A 16,705-nucleotide genomic window follows, 5' to 3' on the forward strand; every position below is an offset into this window, starting at 1 on the left:
GTTGACAGAGCAAGATTAAAGTTGTATTTTCTATTCAGGTTCTTTACTAATGAACTTGAATTTTGATATAGTGACTTATGCCTTTCTCATTAAAATTTATCCAACAATTTTTTTTAACATTTTATGAAAGCTTGAAAGAGATCTTAGTTGTTCTGTTTTTGATACCATTTGGGAGGGCATCTTCTGTGCACTTCTAAGACATCTCTTTTCTCTTGGCTGCCTAGACTGTGGCACTTGAAGAAGACCAGGACAGTTCTAGAGCAGAGACTCCCAGCACAGTGACAGAGGTGGATATGGACTTGGATAGCTACCAAGTTGCTCTGGAAGAAGTTCTTACGTGGTTGCTGTCAGCTGAGGATGCATTTCGGGAACAGGAGGAAATATCTGGTGATGTTGAGGAAGTCAAAGAACAATTTTCCACCCATGAAGTAAGCTTCTCTTATAAATTTGTCTGTTGTGGTTTGGCTTCTTTTTTTTTGTGTGTGTAAATAAGCTGCAGCGCTTCCATTTCCTAGCCTTTATTCAAGGTGAAATTCTTTTTAGAAGAACCTAGTTTGAAGCATGCTTTGAAACCTTAATGTAATTTTTTTTTTAAATCAGCCTTTGGTGACTGGTTTACAGGTGTGCATAATACAAAGGCAGTTTGATCTCAGACGAAGGTGTACTTCCCTGCTGGCAATTAAAAAAAAACCTGGTCAGCCTTATGCCACTTGCTGTTAAATAAGGGTAATGCTGAAATTGACAATGATGTCAATTTATTCAGTGGTCCTCCTGTGATGGTTAGGATAGTTTGTTTCAGAAACATGTGTTGATGCTTCCAAATTATTGTTTTTTACAAATTTTGGTTTGACTTTTTCTAAATCTGAAAAAATGTCCTGATGTTGCTAGAAGGTGATTGGCATGTTAGATATTTTTGTTTTTTCCCATGCCAGCTTACTATATAAAATCAAATATAGAGTTTGAATGCTGATCAATAGGAGGAATTTTTAACTTGTGCTACAGTTTTAAAGCCATGAAGCAAAAGAAGAGATATTCTGGATTTACAGTAAATATATGTTGCTAACTCATAGGGTTCTAATTGCTTTCCTACAATATATTTCAGATGTTGTTTTATGTTCTGTTGGCCATAGGTAAATTCCTGTTTTATATTTTTGGTGTTTTTGCTTGAAGGCTTTCTTCTCCCCAACAGAGCTTTCATTGAGGTGGTCAGCTTTTTTTTCTCTGTTTTACTGGATCCAGAATTTTTGTACTGCATGGGAAATCTTGTGTCAAGGAAAGGAATGGGTCTGCCATGGTCATTCATGTGATGGTGCCAGCTCCTTCTAGAGCACTGATTCAAACAATATAGGTTTTTAGGATATTTACCAAGTCATAAACTCTGATAGGACCTCACAGTCGTGTCTGCTTGTACCATTTCCAGGGTTTTATGATGGAACTGACTGCACACCAGAGCAGTGTGGGCAATGTTCTGCAGGCTGGAAACCAATTGGTGGCCCAGGGAAATCTGTCACCTGAAGAAGAGTTTGAGATCCAGGAGCAAATGCTGCTGCTGAACTCCCGCTGGGAGGAACTCAGGGTGGAGAGCATGGACAGGCAGTCCCGGTGAGTTCATGACACACAGCTGCTTCTAGAGGTTCAGGACTGACCTCTGGTGCTTGCTGTGTATTGGAGAATTTGGTTTGCATCCCTTTCTAAGACTTTTTTTAGAATTAACATTTCAGTTTGTGACACAAAACCCTCCTTCATACTTTAGGGTGAAACAAAAGAAATGTATAACTGACGGGGGGGTTTTTTTTTTGGTCATTACGTAAAGTATTCTGTGAATTGTTATGTAGATGTGCCAGACTAATTATATGGTATTTAAATGCAGTGGTTGCTTAAACTACTGAAACAATATGAGAAACACATTTAAGTTTCTCAATAAAGCATATAGTGGATGTGGATATCTATGGGTATTTACATAATTAAAAAGCTTTTAGAAGAATTTTTCCCTACATATGGGTTACCGAGGTAAGAGCTGGACATCAATGGCAAAACTGTGTTTGTTGTGACTTTCAGCAGTGGCTTTTTTAGCAGCACATTGGAAGAAACAATCTCTGATATAAATTGCATAATTAATGAACATTTTTTGAGAAAGAAACAAGAATACTTATCTGTGTTCCTTAGCTAAATGGTGAAAATTTTATTTGGTGATAGGTAACAGCTTTATGTATGGCCTTGCTTCTTTCCTATATGAACTAGAATTTAGTTCCTCTAGACACAAGCAGAGTTACTTAGTGTCTGAAGTAACTCTGCTTCCCCCTGCAGCCTGCACGACATGCTGATGGAGCTCCAGAAGCAGCAGCTGCAGCAGCTGTCTGACTGGCTGACGGTCACAGAGGAGCGCATTCAGAAGATGGAATCTCAGCTCCTAGCAGAAGATTTGGAGTCCCTTCAAAAACAGCTGGAAGAACATAAGGTAAACCTTTTGCTGTTATGTAGTATGTATAAGAGAAATATTTGTAATATGTGTATGTTGGTGGATTCCTTGACTGAGAAACTTGATTGTCAAGAGGCATATATGGCTGTATTTGGTGTTTGGAAAAGGATGATGTTGTAGAAAGGAATTAGAAGCTTTAACTTAACACCCAAGCACTGTGTCTAGCAGGAGCTGTTCTATTTGCTTCATGCAGGAAATGAAACCTTTAGGGAAAATTGTTACCCTTACTTTGTGGAGAGAATAGGGCCTCTCCTGGTAAACTGTTGATGTGAGGAACAGTATGAAAGGGACTGTGGGCAGACTTGCCCTTAATTACTGGCAGGCATTACTAAAGCTTGCTTGAGACCTGCACATTAAAATAATGTGGGGGTCAAAATCATCAGGGCCTTCCAAGTCACCAATTCCAGTCCCTGCTTTTGCAGGGATCACATCCTAAGGGAGGGCTTAGACACTGCTTTCTCATGTGTGCAGTATTTTGGAAGTGTTTTTTCTCTCTGAGTTTTTGGGTGCAAATCCAGCCTTTCTACCTTGCAATGTTTTTGTGAAGGAGAAAGATGTCCTTTTGATATTTGTTGTGGTGCAGCTTTAGTTTTCATGCTCAGTACTGAGGTTTGACCTTCTCCCCAGCATGGGACATACCTCACAGAACAAGAACACTGGAGTATTTTTAGTCTGTGTAGTTTCCTGTCCTTTGTTTTCAAAGTCTGGAGAGTTTGAGGCATGTGTTTCATACAGTAGGTTAGGATATGCTGGTATAAAAAGTGACATTTACAGTACTGTAAAGGTGTGTGGATCTTACAGAGATATTTTTAGTAGGCTTTAACAATTGAATCTGTTATTTTAGAAGTTGTATGAATATTTAAATCTACAGATTGCCTTAAACTAATCTGAGCTGTATGTTTTCTGCAGTTTTCAACTATTATCTTAGGAGCATTATGGTCAGTTATTGCACTGTTGATACTTTTGAAGTTATATTGTCAACTCTTGAAAAATGAATGTTCTTAATGATGCCCTATGTTGCTTGCTTATTAACAGTAGCAGCCATGTGTAGAAACACTTAAGCTCTCCTATGTATAACATCAAACATACGGAAAGTCATTGCTGTTGTCATGTGATTCTCCTAGTCAAGTATGGGGCATCCAACTGAAAGCACTCCATCTTTTACAGCATTTTAACAGAATGGGTTTGGGTTCTTTTCTAGCAGCCTTTTGCTTACAGATTTTAAACTGTGCAGTGATTGCCAGTGGTAAAATCTGTGCTTAGCTGTTGAATCTGAAATACCAAAGTTCTTTAGCCACAGCTGCTGTGGTAGTAACTGTGGCCAAAATAGCAGATTACTAAATGCATTCAAAGTTGGTAACCTCTGAATTGTTCTTGTAGAGCCTGCAGAGTGACCTAGAGGCAGAACAGGTGAAGGTCAACTCTCTAACACACATGGTGGTCATTGTTGATGAAAGCAGTGGGGAAAGTGCAACAGCTATTCTGGAGGAACAATTGCAGGTAAAATCTTAGAGCCTTTTTTTTAAAACTGTATTATTAGGCACTTGAAAAATTTGTATCAAATCAACATTAATTAACATTTGTTAATCAACATTTTTGTGTTTAAAGACAATTTATCTTAGTAATTTAAAATAACATTTCCTTTAGGAGCAATAATGACTTAAAGAATTATTAAATCAGCTCAAGCTAAAACCTGCAAAAGTGCTTTGGTGACTTTCAAGCTCTATTACTGATTAGTCAAGCTGTTTGCATTCCCAATGACTTGAGTAATTTGGTAGTATATCCTTTCAGCAGTTTCCTTAAATGGGAAGATTCATAGTACAACTCTTATTTCATGTAAGTTGTTTTCCTAAGAAAGTTAAAATCTCATAGGAGAAATACTTGGAAGACATGAACACAATTTATCTAGGGAATATCATATGAAGTGTTTTCCTGTCACTTAGGACTATAACCTGAAGTACAGTGAGTACATGAGACAGATTTTTTTTCAAACAAAATTTGTGCTACTTTGTTCATTCATTTTTATGTCAATCAAATAGCGCAAAGACTTGAGCAAAATCAGAGTTCAGGCCATATGTCAATGTTTTTGAAAGTGTTAATCTCCATCTCTGTGCAATACGGCAATATAAATAATGGACAGGGAAGCACATATAATGTAGAAAGGAGTTACTGTGAAGCAGAAATCACACTTTTGACTATCTGGTTTTGGAGTTTCTTTGTGAGGTTTGTGATCATTTCTGAGTGTTTTGTGCTTTTGTAGAGGCTGGGTGAGCGGTGGACAGCAGTTTGTCGTTGGACTGAGGATCGGCGGGTCAAGCTGCAAGAAATTCAGCTTTTATGGCAGGAGCTGCTGGAAGAACAGGTGAGTAGCTGTTCAGCTTTTCAGAGTGACTGGTTGATTGTGGAAGGGAAAAAACAAACTGAAAAAGAATCAAAGCTCTTACTAGGATTGATTTCTTTTCATGGGAAAAAACCTTGAAAGCCTAGAATTTGTTATTGTTTGGGTTCCCTGTGTTCTTTGAGGACAGGAATAGTTCTGAAGTGCAATAGAAGTATTTTTCCAAAGTTTAAGAATAGAAGTTTATAGTTTATATACTCCTTGTAAAGTAATTTCCAAGGTATCTTGTAAAATGGTCAAGAAGTGGGAATATCAGCGATACTTGGAAAATTCATTGCCATTTTCCATTTCCTCGGGTGGTTTTGTAATTACAGAAATCTTCCTAGTTAACGTATATGTACTTCGAGCATGAACACATGTACACAATTGTGCAATACTGAAGTGTTTTCTTGCTCTGATATAATGTATTTTACATAAAAAATACTGCTCAAACACAAGTAACTGATGGCATTAAAAATATGGTAACACAGGTACATATGCTGTTTGTCTGCCTAGAACTAGAGGTTGTTTCATTTCTCAGATGAAAATATTTTATGTTTTTACTTTGAAGGTTTTACTGAAATTGTTTTTTTCTTAAACATGATATTTATCACTGTAAGCTATTGTTTAAACAAGGCAGTTCTCAGAGATTGTTTAGACATTTGAAAGAAGTAGAACAGTGCTGGTATAGCTACTGGTATCAGCTGCAGCCTGGTTTCTTTGACAATGATGTTTTATCTGCATTCTTTGGGGCTCCTTGTGTGTTTCTCCCTTACCTCTCCCATATCTGTTTGTAGTATATTGAAACCCTGATTTGTAGCTCATGTGACCTTGTTGTTAATACAGACCCAAGGTTAAGATTCTGGTTTATCCCTTGTCAAGTATCTGTTTATATATGTTTCCTTAAAATAATTTCCTTATCATCTATGTATGTGTATCCAGAAAATTATGTGCTAATGTTTTCTGGTAACTCTTGGGCATGATAACTCGGAATTGGAAAAAAAAGGATTCCCTCAAAATCCTTGCTGTATATGTTCAACATTTGGACTTCAAGTGCTCTTAGTTTTGATGACTCTGTCATCATGTCAACATCCTTTTCCACTCTTACATTTGTTTGGGGACTGCTCTTTGACTATTACAAAACTGTTAGAAGTGCCATGTTCTGTTGGAGTTGAACATTTGAACTCAGCTTATTTTAATTCATGTGTAGCTATGTTGCTCTGTAAATTGAAGCAATCAGTGTGCTTAATGTAGAATGTCAGATAGCAAATAAAGAGGAAATAGATAATCTCAGATAGCAAATAAAGAGGAACTTCTAGATAAATAGAAGTTTGTTTTAGCTGGTTTAGATGAGCCTTTTGTACTCATTGTTCACCTGAACAATTCATTTATTACTAGTGGGCTTGAATTACAAATGCACAATAATGATCACGTGACTTACAAAAATTAAAGTCTGAAACTACTTAAAAAGTGAATACAAACACTTTCATAACACAAAAGTAACTAAAACACTTTCTAACAAGCATTTTCCATTTTGTCCAACCACACGGAGAGATGAGCAACAGTGATGCATCAGCCTTTTTGTGGCTGCCTAGAAAGCTCTTGTACACCATATTTTCAAGTCAACGCAATCCTTACCACTCAGGAAACAAATTCCTCAATCAGTGCCAGAGACTTCTTAGCACTGTGGTAATTATGTTTCAGTTTTCTAGGGAGAGTTATCTTTGACTGCTGATTTAGCAGAAATTAGCTAACGCATGAAGGGTTTTTGAGCTCCTCTTACGCATAAAATATGTTGGCTGGGATGCCAGCATGATTTTTCCAGAGAGTGTGTGGTGTTATAATTTTTTTCTCACAGCCTTATGGCATTTCAACCACCATCATATTTTCTGTGTGTAGATTTTGCATATTGGTTTATGTTGGAAATCTAAATTGCCTTAGCTCTGTGGCCCAAAGTTGCTATAGTAAGTTCTGGGACAATGCCAAAAATATACAGCTAGGATGGGGAACCTGGTGGCTGTTGTAAAGTGTGTTGTTCAAAGAACAAAAAGGTCTGTCTTGCTACGTGATTTATTTTTAAACAGAGAGGAACAGCAGTGCACCAATGGCTGGGCAGCTGAAGTTGATAGAGAGGTGGGCATTCTTGTCCATGGAGGTTGCTGTCCAGCAGCAGCATTATGTGGGAACATAATGTGGAGTACATAAAATCCTTCCTGGTACTTGATGCCAGTTATTGCTGGTGTTACTACAACAGTGCTCTGTGACTGAAGAGAAGTGAGACCGGGCAGGTCTTGCAGCAAAAGAAAAGGAAAAAACTAAAGATCCCTAAGTTAGGTCTATTTAGAGCAGACCACTCCAGTTTCCAGTAGTTACTGAAATAGGATTTGCTGAAGTTGTTTTGCAATTGAAAGTAGGTATCATAAACAGGGAGGTCACTAATTAGTATCTGAGTCTCTCATCAACTGTCTCGACTAAAAGGAATATGGATTACCAGTGGTATCACTTCTGTGAGAAAATGTTTGTAACAGCATGTGAGTCACAGAGGAAGAAGGGTGGAAAACAAAAGAACACATGCATGCCATTTTGATATATTCTATTATGATTTATAAATCCTATGTTAGCTTTATGGTGGATATCTGTTTGCTATATAAATAACTTGGGGGAGATGTACTCTGATATATTGAGAAATGGTTTTGTTGAAATTGTTTTGCTGGAAGTATTACTTGCTTCCCTAATCTGATAGTTTTGTACTCTTTTCTGTACTATTTTTGTTAAAGTCAATTGAAATTCCAGCATATAAAGACTGCAGAACTGTGCTTTGAATGCAAAGATTTTAAAGAAGCAATTGTCAATAGCTGTTTGACAATCTTGGTATTTTCTTGTGTTATTTTTCTTATGATCTACAGTGCTTATTGAAAGCTTGGTTAACAGAGAAAGAAGAGGCTTTGAGTAAGGTCCAGACAAGCAACTTTAGAGATCAAACAGACCTGAGTGTGAATGTTCGAAAACTAGCAGTGAGTATTGATATCCTGCCCTATTCCATCAAATCTCATAGCCTAGATGAGTGGCAAATAACTAGTTTGACCCTAGTAGGAGCTGTGAATGCAGATTCTTGCACTTGAATTTAAAACATAGGTACTATTTACTCCATGGCTGTTCTTTGTTGGTGTGCCAAACTCTGAAACAGCTATCCCAGATTTTTGAGAGGTTTGGATGTTATTGCAGGCCACCAGTCAGCTGTGCTTTCCAAGGTATAGCTTTGTGGTATGGAGTTTCCTTTATTTCACTGGAGCAGCTTGTACCTGAACTAATCATTTGTAACTGTTACTGAAGAGATACTGCTGGTTCCTCTAGGAGATGGTTAAAGGATGTGTTCTTGAAAAAGAGTGTCTGTTAGTGCTTTTTTACACAAAAGAACTGTTCATCTGGCTCAGGTAGTACATTTTTCACCCTGTCAGCACCCTTTCAATCCCCTTTGCCTTTTAGCCATGGAATTAAAGCTTAGGGGAAGTAGAATAATTGATGCTCTATTTTAATCTTTTCTTTTAACTACAGATTTTAAAAGAGGACTTGGGTATGAAACGACAAACACTAGACCAGCTGAATGAACTCGGTCAGGATGTGGCCCAAATCCTTGGGAATGGCAAAGCATCCAGTAGAATTGATCAGGATCAAGAAGAGCTAACTCAGAGGTGGGACTGTTTGGTTCAGAAGCTAGAGGATTATTCTAACCAGGTATTTACAAGGCTTTATTACTTTTTAGCTTTTTGTATGACTTGAATGTATGCAAACTTCACTGTGTAAGCAAAATTGGCCAGGTATCATGCTAGAGAGGTAGGTGAGTGCTTTTTCACATGGGGCCGACAAAGCTGCCTGCATTTTTGGTCTCCAAAAGCCCAAGTTGTTAACCTGACCAGTACTATTACTCCTTTCTCACACAGATTAAGCTTCATTTTTCTGATGAGTAAAGCAGGCTTGCCATGTATTATCAGTCAATGCAAATGCCTTTAAACATTTTAAGAGTCCTGGGACTGGATTTAAATCTGATGCTAAAAGAAAACAAAGGCAGAGCCCAAACCCCAGAATAGATAAATAAATGGGAGTCATACAAGTATTTATGCTCTGTGAGTATGATTTCTCATCTGTTGAAAATAGAGTAGTTGTTTGTTTGACATGTAATGATGATAGCCAAGCTGGATTGTTCAATGTTTATTTTAGTGTTTTGAGTGCTTGGTAATGTTTTTATTTAGACAGAACTCCTACTGGATTTTGTGAGGGTTTTATTTGACAGCTTTATAACTCATATGTGCTTTTTCTGGTGATATTAATATGTTGTTATGGTAAAAACCATGGCACCAATTCATGATCCATTTAATGTATAGTGAATGAGTTGTGCAGCCTGGGTAGGGGCTCATTTCAGCCATGTGGTTTTAATTTGTTCTTATGTTTGAGTCAAAGCACTAGAGAATGCCAATTCCTGTCTCTATCCTTTCACTCCCCTTAAATATCAAGCACATACTTGGAACTTATAGGTTGAGTCTCCAGGGACTTACCTTATAACCTGATAAAGAGCATGGGAGGTTTCTATTGACTTGAGTGAGCTAGGACAAATTCACTGAGTATCAGCTCTTCATGAGATCTAGGCTTTGTTTTATAGAGTAAGAGTACAAAATGTAGAATTGCTAGTAATAAACTCCAAGTACCTTTGTTCTTTTTGTGAAGAAATGATGAAAGAAAATACATATAATGCTTCTTTTGTTAATTTTAGTTCACTTGGACTGGCACGATTCTAGTTGAACTGAGAATTTTGATGCTTGGTTCCCATCTGTAAAATGAGAGCGATGATCTTTTTCTCTGGAGTGTAAATATGATAAATGTGCTTCATGACAGCTCAATGTGGTCATTTGTGGGAGCGAATGAACAGGCTTTTATGACAGAATAAAAGAAAATAAGAAAAAGCAACTCAGCTTGTGTAAAAATGGCACATAATCCTTGCCCTAAATTATTTTGTATAGGTAACTCAAGCTGTAGGAAGCATAGGAATGTCACAGGTTTCACAGAAGACTGCTGCAGAAACACCATTGAAGGAACAGGTAGTGGTCAAACAGTCCAGACAGGAATTGCCCCCACCACCACTCCCAAAGAAAAGGCAAATTCCAGGGGACAGTGAAGCAAAGAAAAAGTAAGTACATGTCGCTGCAATTTCCCCTTGCTCATTGGATACTACAGAGACTGTCTTGACTTTTGATCCTTTTTTTATGCAAGTGAGCAATAATGAAGTTGCAGAGTGAGGTTGGGCTTGGGGGCTTGTCTAGGTTATCTCCAGTCATCCCTTCCAACCCTAACAATTCTGTGATTCTTTGAATGGGAATGGAATGTTGTGTACAGCCTTGTTTTCGGAGCAGCAGAAAACCTGTAGCTTCCATTAATTTCAAAGGAAAACAGGGATGTTTTGTTTCTCATAGAGGCAGGTCTTCAGTCCTTTGTACCTCAGCTCCTTTGCTGAAAAGACAGATTTATATTTACTTCCTTTAAGCAAAACATCTTCTCATCTTTGCTAAAGAGATGGTGTGAAAGTGTCAAGCATTTTGATTATTATTTATTTCTAATTTTCATAAAACATATGGGAAAATGGGAGAAACCACACAAAAAAGATGCCCAGAAACATTTTCTATTTCTCTTGTGTTTAGTAATAAGAATATTGCACTGATGTCTCCTTTGACAAGTATTTTTGGAGTGGGTGGCGCTCATTTGCATATATAGACTCATAGAATCATTTGGGCTGGAAGGGACCTCAAAGATCATCTAATTCCATCCTCCCTGCTATGGACAGGGACACCTTCCACTAATGGACGTTGTTTGGAGCCTTATCTAGTCTGGTATGCTAGGCTTCCAGGGATGGAGCATCCAAAGCTTCTCTGGGCAGCCTGTTCCACTATCTCACCACCCTCATACTGAAGAATTTCTTTTTTATATATGATCTAAATATATTCTCTTTCACTTTAAAAGTTACTCTTCGTCCTATCAATACACTTCCCTTTGAGTCCCTCTCCATTTTTCTTGTAGCTTCCCCTTTTAGGTATTGGAAGGCTGCTATCAAGTTTTCCTGGAACCTTCTCTCCTCTTAAGCCAAACAGTGTTTTATAACTTGTGTTGAATTCTTGTTATTAAATAGCAAGGAATGAATTGTTTCAATATAAATTAGGAAATTAATGCTACGTGCTCAACATTTTGCTTTTTGTGCTTGGCGGAGCAAATGAGTATTTCCTTGAAGTATCACTGGTTTAAATCTTTGTCAGGTCATTCAGAGATAAAATAGAGGCTGCATCAAGACTTGGGAGTCACTGCGTGTTTGCACAATGAAGAAGAGTTTAATTTTTTTTCTGGAGGAGGAAGGGAGGTTTGAAGGGATAAAACCCTGCCCAAACCCTCTTGAGGACTCTGGTCAGACCTTTTGAGCTCTGGTAGGGGTGGTAATGTAAAAGGCAGTTAAGTAGTCAGCAGCCATCTGTCCTTTCTCTGTCTCCTGAGTTGTAGAAACTATTATAGGTTTTGAAAGTAAAAGTGATTTATCTGTCATCTGTTTTCCTAGAGTTGAAACTGTATTAAAACCAAGGGTAGTAAATATAGGTCATAAAGTTTCTGATGCTTTTGTGTGTTTCCATTTACTTCTTTTGAAACCAACAAATGACCAGTAAGTGGAATTTTGCCAGTTTCCCCATGGAAACTTGAATTGACAATTGGATTTATTGGGGTGCTGTTATTCCATGTTAGGATTTGTTAAGTAATGTAATTGTAATACAACCTGACTTGTGGTCTGTACAGTGTATCTGTCCCTCTCTCAAGTTCTGTACAGTACTGGTTAATTTGTGAGTTGATTTGGTCTCTTTTTTGGTGGTGGTAGGCTGTAGTTTAGAGGTCATGAGGGTGAGAAAGTTGTTAGTATAGATGTGTGTGCACTGTAGACAAAACCAGTAAGATGTAAGTTAATCTTTTGTCAGCTAAGTGTGCAAAAATGTTTGTCAGCTGTCACTGCCACTGTTAGCTTTTTCTTCAGACAAAATAGCATTGAAACTTAGAACTGCAATTCTTATTTGTTTTGTTCCTGAGGTCTAGTTCTTACTTTCAAAATACTTGGCATTGAGAAATCTGTTTTGTAACATATTAAAAGATATGGTTATAATTTGTGTGAAGCTATGTGTAAAATAAATTGCACAATGATTCTCAATTTGTTCCTGAAAGCTGATACTGTGGGTATAATTTTTATTATAGTCAGCTTTTAAAAGTCTGTCTCTACTTCCTGTGAGTAGTAATATGAGGAGCATGAATTTTGTGTAAAGCCTTGCTGGTTTGGGATTGAATAATGTGCTGAACTTTAAGACTTTTGATTTTTAAGACAGAGTGACTGAAACCAAAAAACAAACCACTGTCTGACCTTTTAAACTAGGTTTGATGCTGAAAGTACTGAGTTCTTGAACTGGATTTCAAAATCAAAATCTGCCATTCAGGCCACAGACATCAAAGAATATAAGAAGATGAGAGAGACTTCAAGCATGAAAGAAAAACTGAAGGTAAAATGGGGAGATAGAGCATGTTTCAGTGAATACTCTACTTTGTATCTAAGCTGGCTGTCAGCTGGAGGTGTGAGCTGATCCGCATGCTTTGAGGGGATTAAGTCCCTCAGTTAAATAGGTTCAGAACTGAGCATACATGGAAATCTCTGACCAGCTGGACACATTTTTTGCTGGTGGTGTTGCATAATCCACGGGAAATTTTAAAAACATAAATTACTGATGTCTCCCTTGGAGGTCTGAAAAATGTCTGTCTTCAGGATTATTATCTTTTACACTAAGTAGCATATTTTGGTTTAATGTTTCACAGTTGGAAATGGCCTTGATTGATGCCACTTATATAATTTTGGTAGAGATAGGCCAGTGGGGGGCTCAGAGACCCCTTGAATCATGCTGTGACACTCCTCAAACACTGTACCACCCAGGGTCCAAAGTGGTTTGTTGTTATAATGCTTGGACATGTTGTTTGCTCTATTAATTTTGGAGAAAACCTGATTGTTACAGCTTGTGTACAGTATTGCTGACCTGCAAGACAGACTATATAATTTTATAGAATTTTGTGGGAGCTGTGAAATAACCATTTTATTTTCTATTCCTTGTCAGGAATGTATTCTTGCCTTTTTCTGGTTCTTGAGCATTCTTTGTTAATGAAGACTTGCTGGAGCTTTAACAGACCTGAATCTGCTTTTGAAATCAAAAACAATATTTAAAAATCTCTATAAAGAGGCTCCTCCATAGTGCTCTGGGGGAAAATGGTGTCAGTAGGAATGTTTGGAATGGCAGTACTGTTGGAAATAAAAACCAAAGCAACTATCCCAATATTTTATTTATAGATCTTTAAGAATGTTTATAGCTCTTTAAAAAAGAGGTCCTGAGATGAACACCAGGTTCCCATGAACAGCACTGTTTTTAAGTGACTGGACTGTAAGTGGATAGGACAGAGTTTGTTCTTCCCAGCTGTGCAAATAAGTGCGTGCTTCTGAATGTACTGTAGGAAGCCTAAACCAGAGTAATGACCTTTGACATTAGGTTCAAAAGGATTTTAGTTTGGAGATACTGTGTTGTAATCACAGAGGATATTGAAGTTGTGGTTTTGTGGCCAAGGAGCTCGTCTTTCCTCTGTGGATGTCTTCTACCGATTGACTCACAAAGGGATATTCACCAATATGCATAACTTGTGGGAGGAGCTTTTTCCTTTAAAAATCTTGGTAGTCATGGAGAATGTCCCTCTCCAAATCTTTGTGAGAGTAAAGCACTAGAGCTTATGAAAGTGGATTACTGATGTGCTATAGTTCTTGCTGTTTGGACTTCTACGGAACAGGTCTGTTGGTGCCTTCTACTGGAAATCACAGTAGAAACTGTAGAAATGAAGGGGCTATTAAGAAGAGTCTTTTCTCCACTGGTTCACATTGAGAATTACAGCTGAGTTTTTGATCACAAGTGTCTTGTTTTAACTGTTGTCCCAATATCTTATTTCATACTGTGGGATCATCAAGCCATTAATCAATATTTTATTCCTGGTGCTGTAGTACTAATCTCTCACATGCCTGCTACTTGTGAGAGGTGACTCCTTTTGCATTTGTTTTCTGCACAAGCAGAACTAACATGCAGCTCAGAAGGTGGTGTATCCAAGACAATGATGTGTTTTGGGTAGTAGTGGGAAAATAGATATTACTGGGTGAAAGAGGGAAGTCAATGAAAATAACCCTTGCTGCCACTATATTCTTTTGGGATTCACTTTGAAGGTGATTGAAAAGGAAAAAGCTGAAAAAAGCCAGAAGTTAGATGAACTGAAACGAAGTGGACACATTCTTTTGGATCAAATGGGAAAGGGTAAGCAACTTGGAGGTTTTTCTCTTTTGTGATTTAATCAGTTGAGTTACTGGGAAATAATATTGAAATACTTATCTCCTTCCCTCTCCCTCCATTTTCTTTCCTTCATTGGTCATTGTTACTGTTACTAGTTAGTTATGTGGGTTTTTTTTAATTAAAGCTTTTAGAAAAGCAATATTATTATTCATTAATGTGCATGTGTTCATTTGCAGTCTTTTAAGGGGTAATTAAGAAATTATTTCTTTCAGTAACAATGCTAGTTACATGCTTTCAAGGAAGTGGTTTGATTTTAAGTAAAAGTTTTAAAACAACTGCTAGAGAGAAGTGAAAGTTTTGAAGCCAAATTCAAACTTGATACATATGTGTCTATCTTTTTCGTATTTTTATCTATTTTTGTAAAAACTGTTTATGTTTTTAATGATGTAGTCACAATCTATGGCTCAAAGGCAAGAGAGAAGTCTATATGATTGGGAAAATGATTGATTGCCAATTAAAACCCTTATCCATGGGATCTTATAATTAACATCCATGAAAGTTGAATCTTTAAGCCTTGCCAAAATCTTGTTTCATATTGAAAAAGATCCATGAGTGGAATGAGATCTCTAGAAGAGATGTTCATATCATCTAGAAGCAATCTTTTAGATCTGCTGTGCGCTTGACTTCTGGTGAAGTTGTCATCACTGGTAGCATTCAGACAGGGGAGAAGAGGGTATCAACTGTCCTGCATAATGACCAGCATCCCTTTTGGAAAATTATGAATTCCATTGGATTTCTCAGCAATCAGATTTTTTTGCAATCCAATGCTTTGCTCGTATACCCCAATTTACTAAGCATGTCTAGTCCTCCCCTCCTTGCCTGCTGCTGCTGAAGCTTTTTACAGTGGGTGCTATTGCCCTTAAGTTGATGGCTGAAAGCCACTGATTTGACCTGGAGTTTGGTTTATAAAAATTTTTAGATGTTGCTTGTTTTCAAACCTGAACAGCACGTAATCCTCCCTTCCTCTCTCTTCTACAAACCCATTTAGCTGTGATATGATAGGTCATGGTATGAAACCAGCATGTGTTAACCATAACAAGAAATGCATAGTTGAAAAGCTGCTTTGTATCAGCAAAGAGTAAGGTCAACAATTTGCTTTCTAATTGATTGTCATCTAAAAGGTTGGGATCTCTAGAAAATAACCTATCTACAGCCCCTGGTTTTGTTAGGGTCTGATAGTATGTTCTGTCCAGCTCAGGCTTGCAGCCTTTTTCCAGACCTAGGCCCTACTACACCTGTGTGGAATAATGCACAGTACTGGCACATTTGTGCCTACATCCATTTTTATCCTGAGGCAGGTACAGGCTGTGCCATAAGGGCAGTGACTGCTCTTTTCCGCATGCTGCTCCCCTGTGGCTCCTGTGGTGTTGGTGTGCCAAGCCTATGGCCAACGTGTGAGCACAGGGACATCCATGGAGCAGGGTCATCAAGTGCTCTTGTGAAAGCTGGCTGGCTGCCCTACCAGAGCTTTGGGCTCTACTTGTGCTAGAGTGGTTCAGCAAAAAAATCCCTCTCTATGTCTTTCCTCAAAATTAGAGTATCTCACTCTATGTTTTACTAGCAATATAAAGCTGAAATGGTGCTAGTAATAAGTATAGATTTATAGATATTGAACTTGGGATCAAAGTGTTTTGTGTATTAAAGTGAAAGTGCACTTTTATTTGAAGAAAGGAAAGGTTAAATGCCTGTTAATGAAAATGTGTTGCAGTTAATATAACAGTAATTTGTATACTCTTTGTAGAAGGACTTCCTACAGTGGATATAAAATCTGTGATGGAGAAAATTTTGTCGGGATGGAAAGATGTGGTTCAAAATCTAGAAGAAGTGGCTAGAAAGATAAAGTACCAGGAAGATATAAATGCTTATTTAAAGGAAATTAATGAGCTTGAGAAGACTTTAAATGAGAAGGATGACTGGCTTAAAAAAGCCTCTTCTTCAGCATCCCAGTCCTCAGCAGTCCTAAAAGACTTATGTCAGGTAAGTCTGGTCAAACTTGCTGATTTTGAATGGAAGCTGTCAGAAGCACAGGATGCTCCAGTAGAGCTTGGCCTAGTTTCTAAATCTATGCAGGACACCTGACTTGACTGGAAGATTTTAGAATCTGTCACAGAAGTAGTTTAGTGTTGTCACTCTAGTAATGTGGATGAACTGTGCTGCAGTAGCGTACTAAAATCTTTGTGTTTACAGGGTAAGTGTGAATTTTGGTTTTGGTTTTTCTTTTACAGCAGGAGTTAAGTCATCTTGTAAGTCTTAGTCCACAGCTGGAACATCTGAAAGCCACCTGCAAGACACTCACCTCTCAGCCCATGCCTCCAAATTTCATTCAGGAGAACTTGAGTGGTTTTCTTGATCACTTCAAATTGACTCGTCAGAAACTAGAGGAATGTCACCAACAGCTGAAAAAAGGTA

At 37.8% G+C, this 16,705-nt stretch overlaps 1 protein-coding gene across 1 annotated transcript in view; it reads left to right on the plus strand.

Moving 5' to 3' along the window:
- Window positions 1-16,705, plus strand: part of UTRN (utrophin) — a 307,788-nt gene that overhangs the window by 48,196 nt on the left and 242,887 nt on the right. Inside the window, exons 9-20 of the mRNA XM_077175513.1 lie at window positions 225-428; window positions 1,421-1,602; window positions 2,308-2,458; window positions 3,860-3,979; window positions 4,740-4,841; window positions 7,763-7,870; window positions 8,412-8,591; window positions 9,872-10,038; window positions 12,304-12,427; window positions 14,173-14,260; window positions 16,038-16,273; window positions 16,522-16,702. Of these exons, the coding sequence (XP_077031628.1) occupies window positions 225-428; window positions 1,421-1,602; window positions 2,308-2,458; window positions 3,860-3,979; window positions 4,740-4,841; window positions 7,763-7,870; window positions 8,412-8,591; window positions 9,872-10,038; window positions 12,304-12,427; window positions 14,173-14,260; window positions 16,038-16,273; window positions 16,522-16,702 (1,843 nt within the window). The remainder of the gene's footprint in view (window positions 1-224; window positions 429-1,420; window positions 1,603-2,307; window positions 2,459-3,859; window positions 3,980-4,739; window positions 4,842-7,762; window positions 7,871-8,411; window positions 8,592-9,871; window positions 10,039-12,303; window positions 12,428-14,172; window positions 14,261-16,037; window positions 16,274-16,521; window positions 16,703-16,705) is intronic.

The sequence above is a fragment of the Agelaius phoeniceus genome, chromosome 3 (assembly GCF_051311805.1).
Source record: "Agelaius phoeniceus isolate bAgePho1 chromosome 3, bAgePho1.hap1, whole genome shotgun sequence".
Taxonomy (NCBI): domain Eukaryota; kingdom Metazoa; phylum Chordata; class Aves; order Passeriformes; family Icteridae; genus Agelaius; species Agelaius phoeniceus.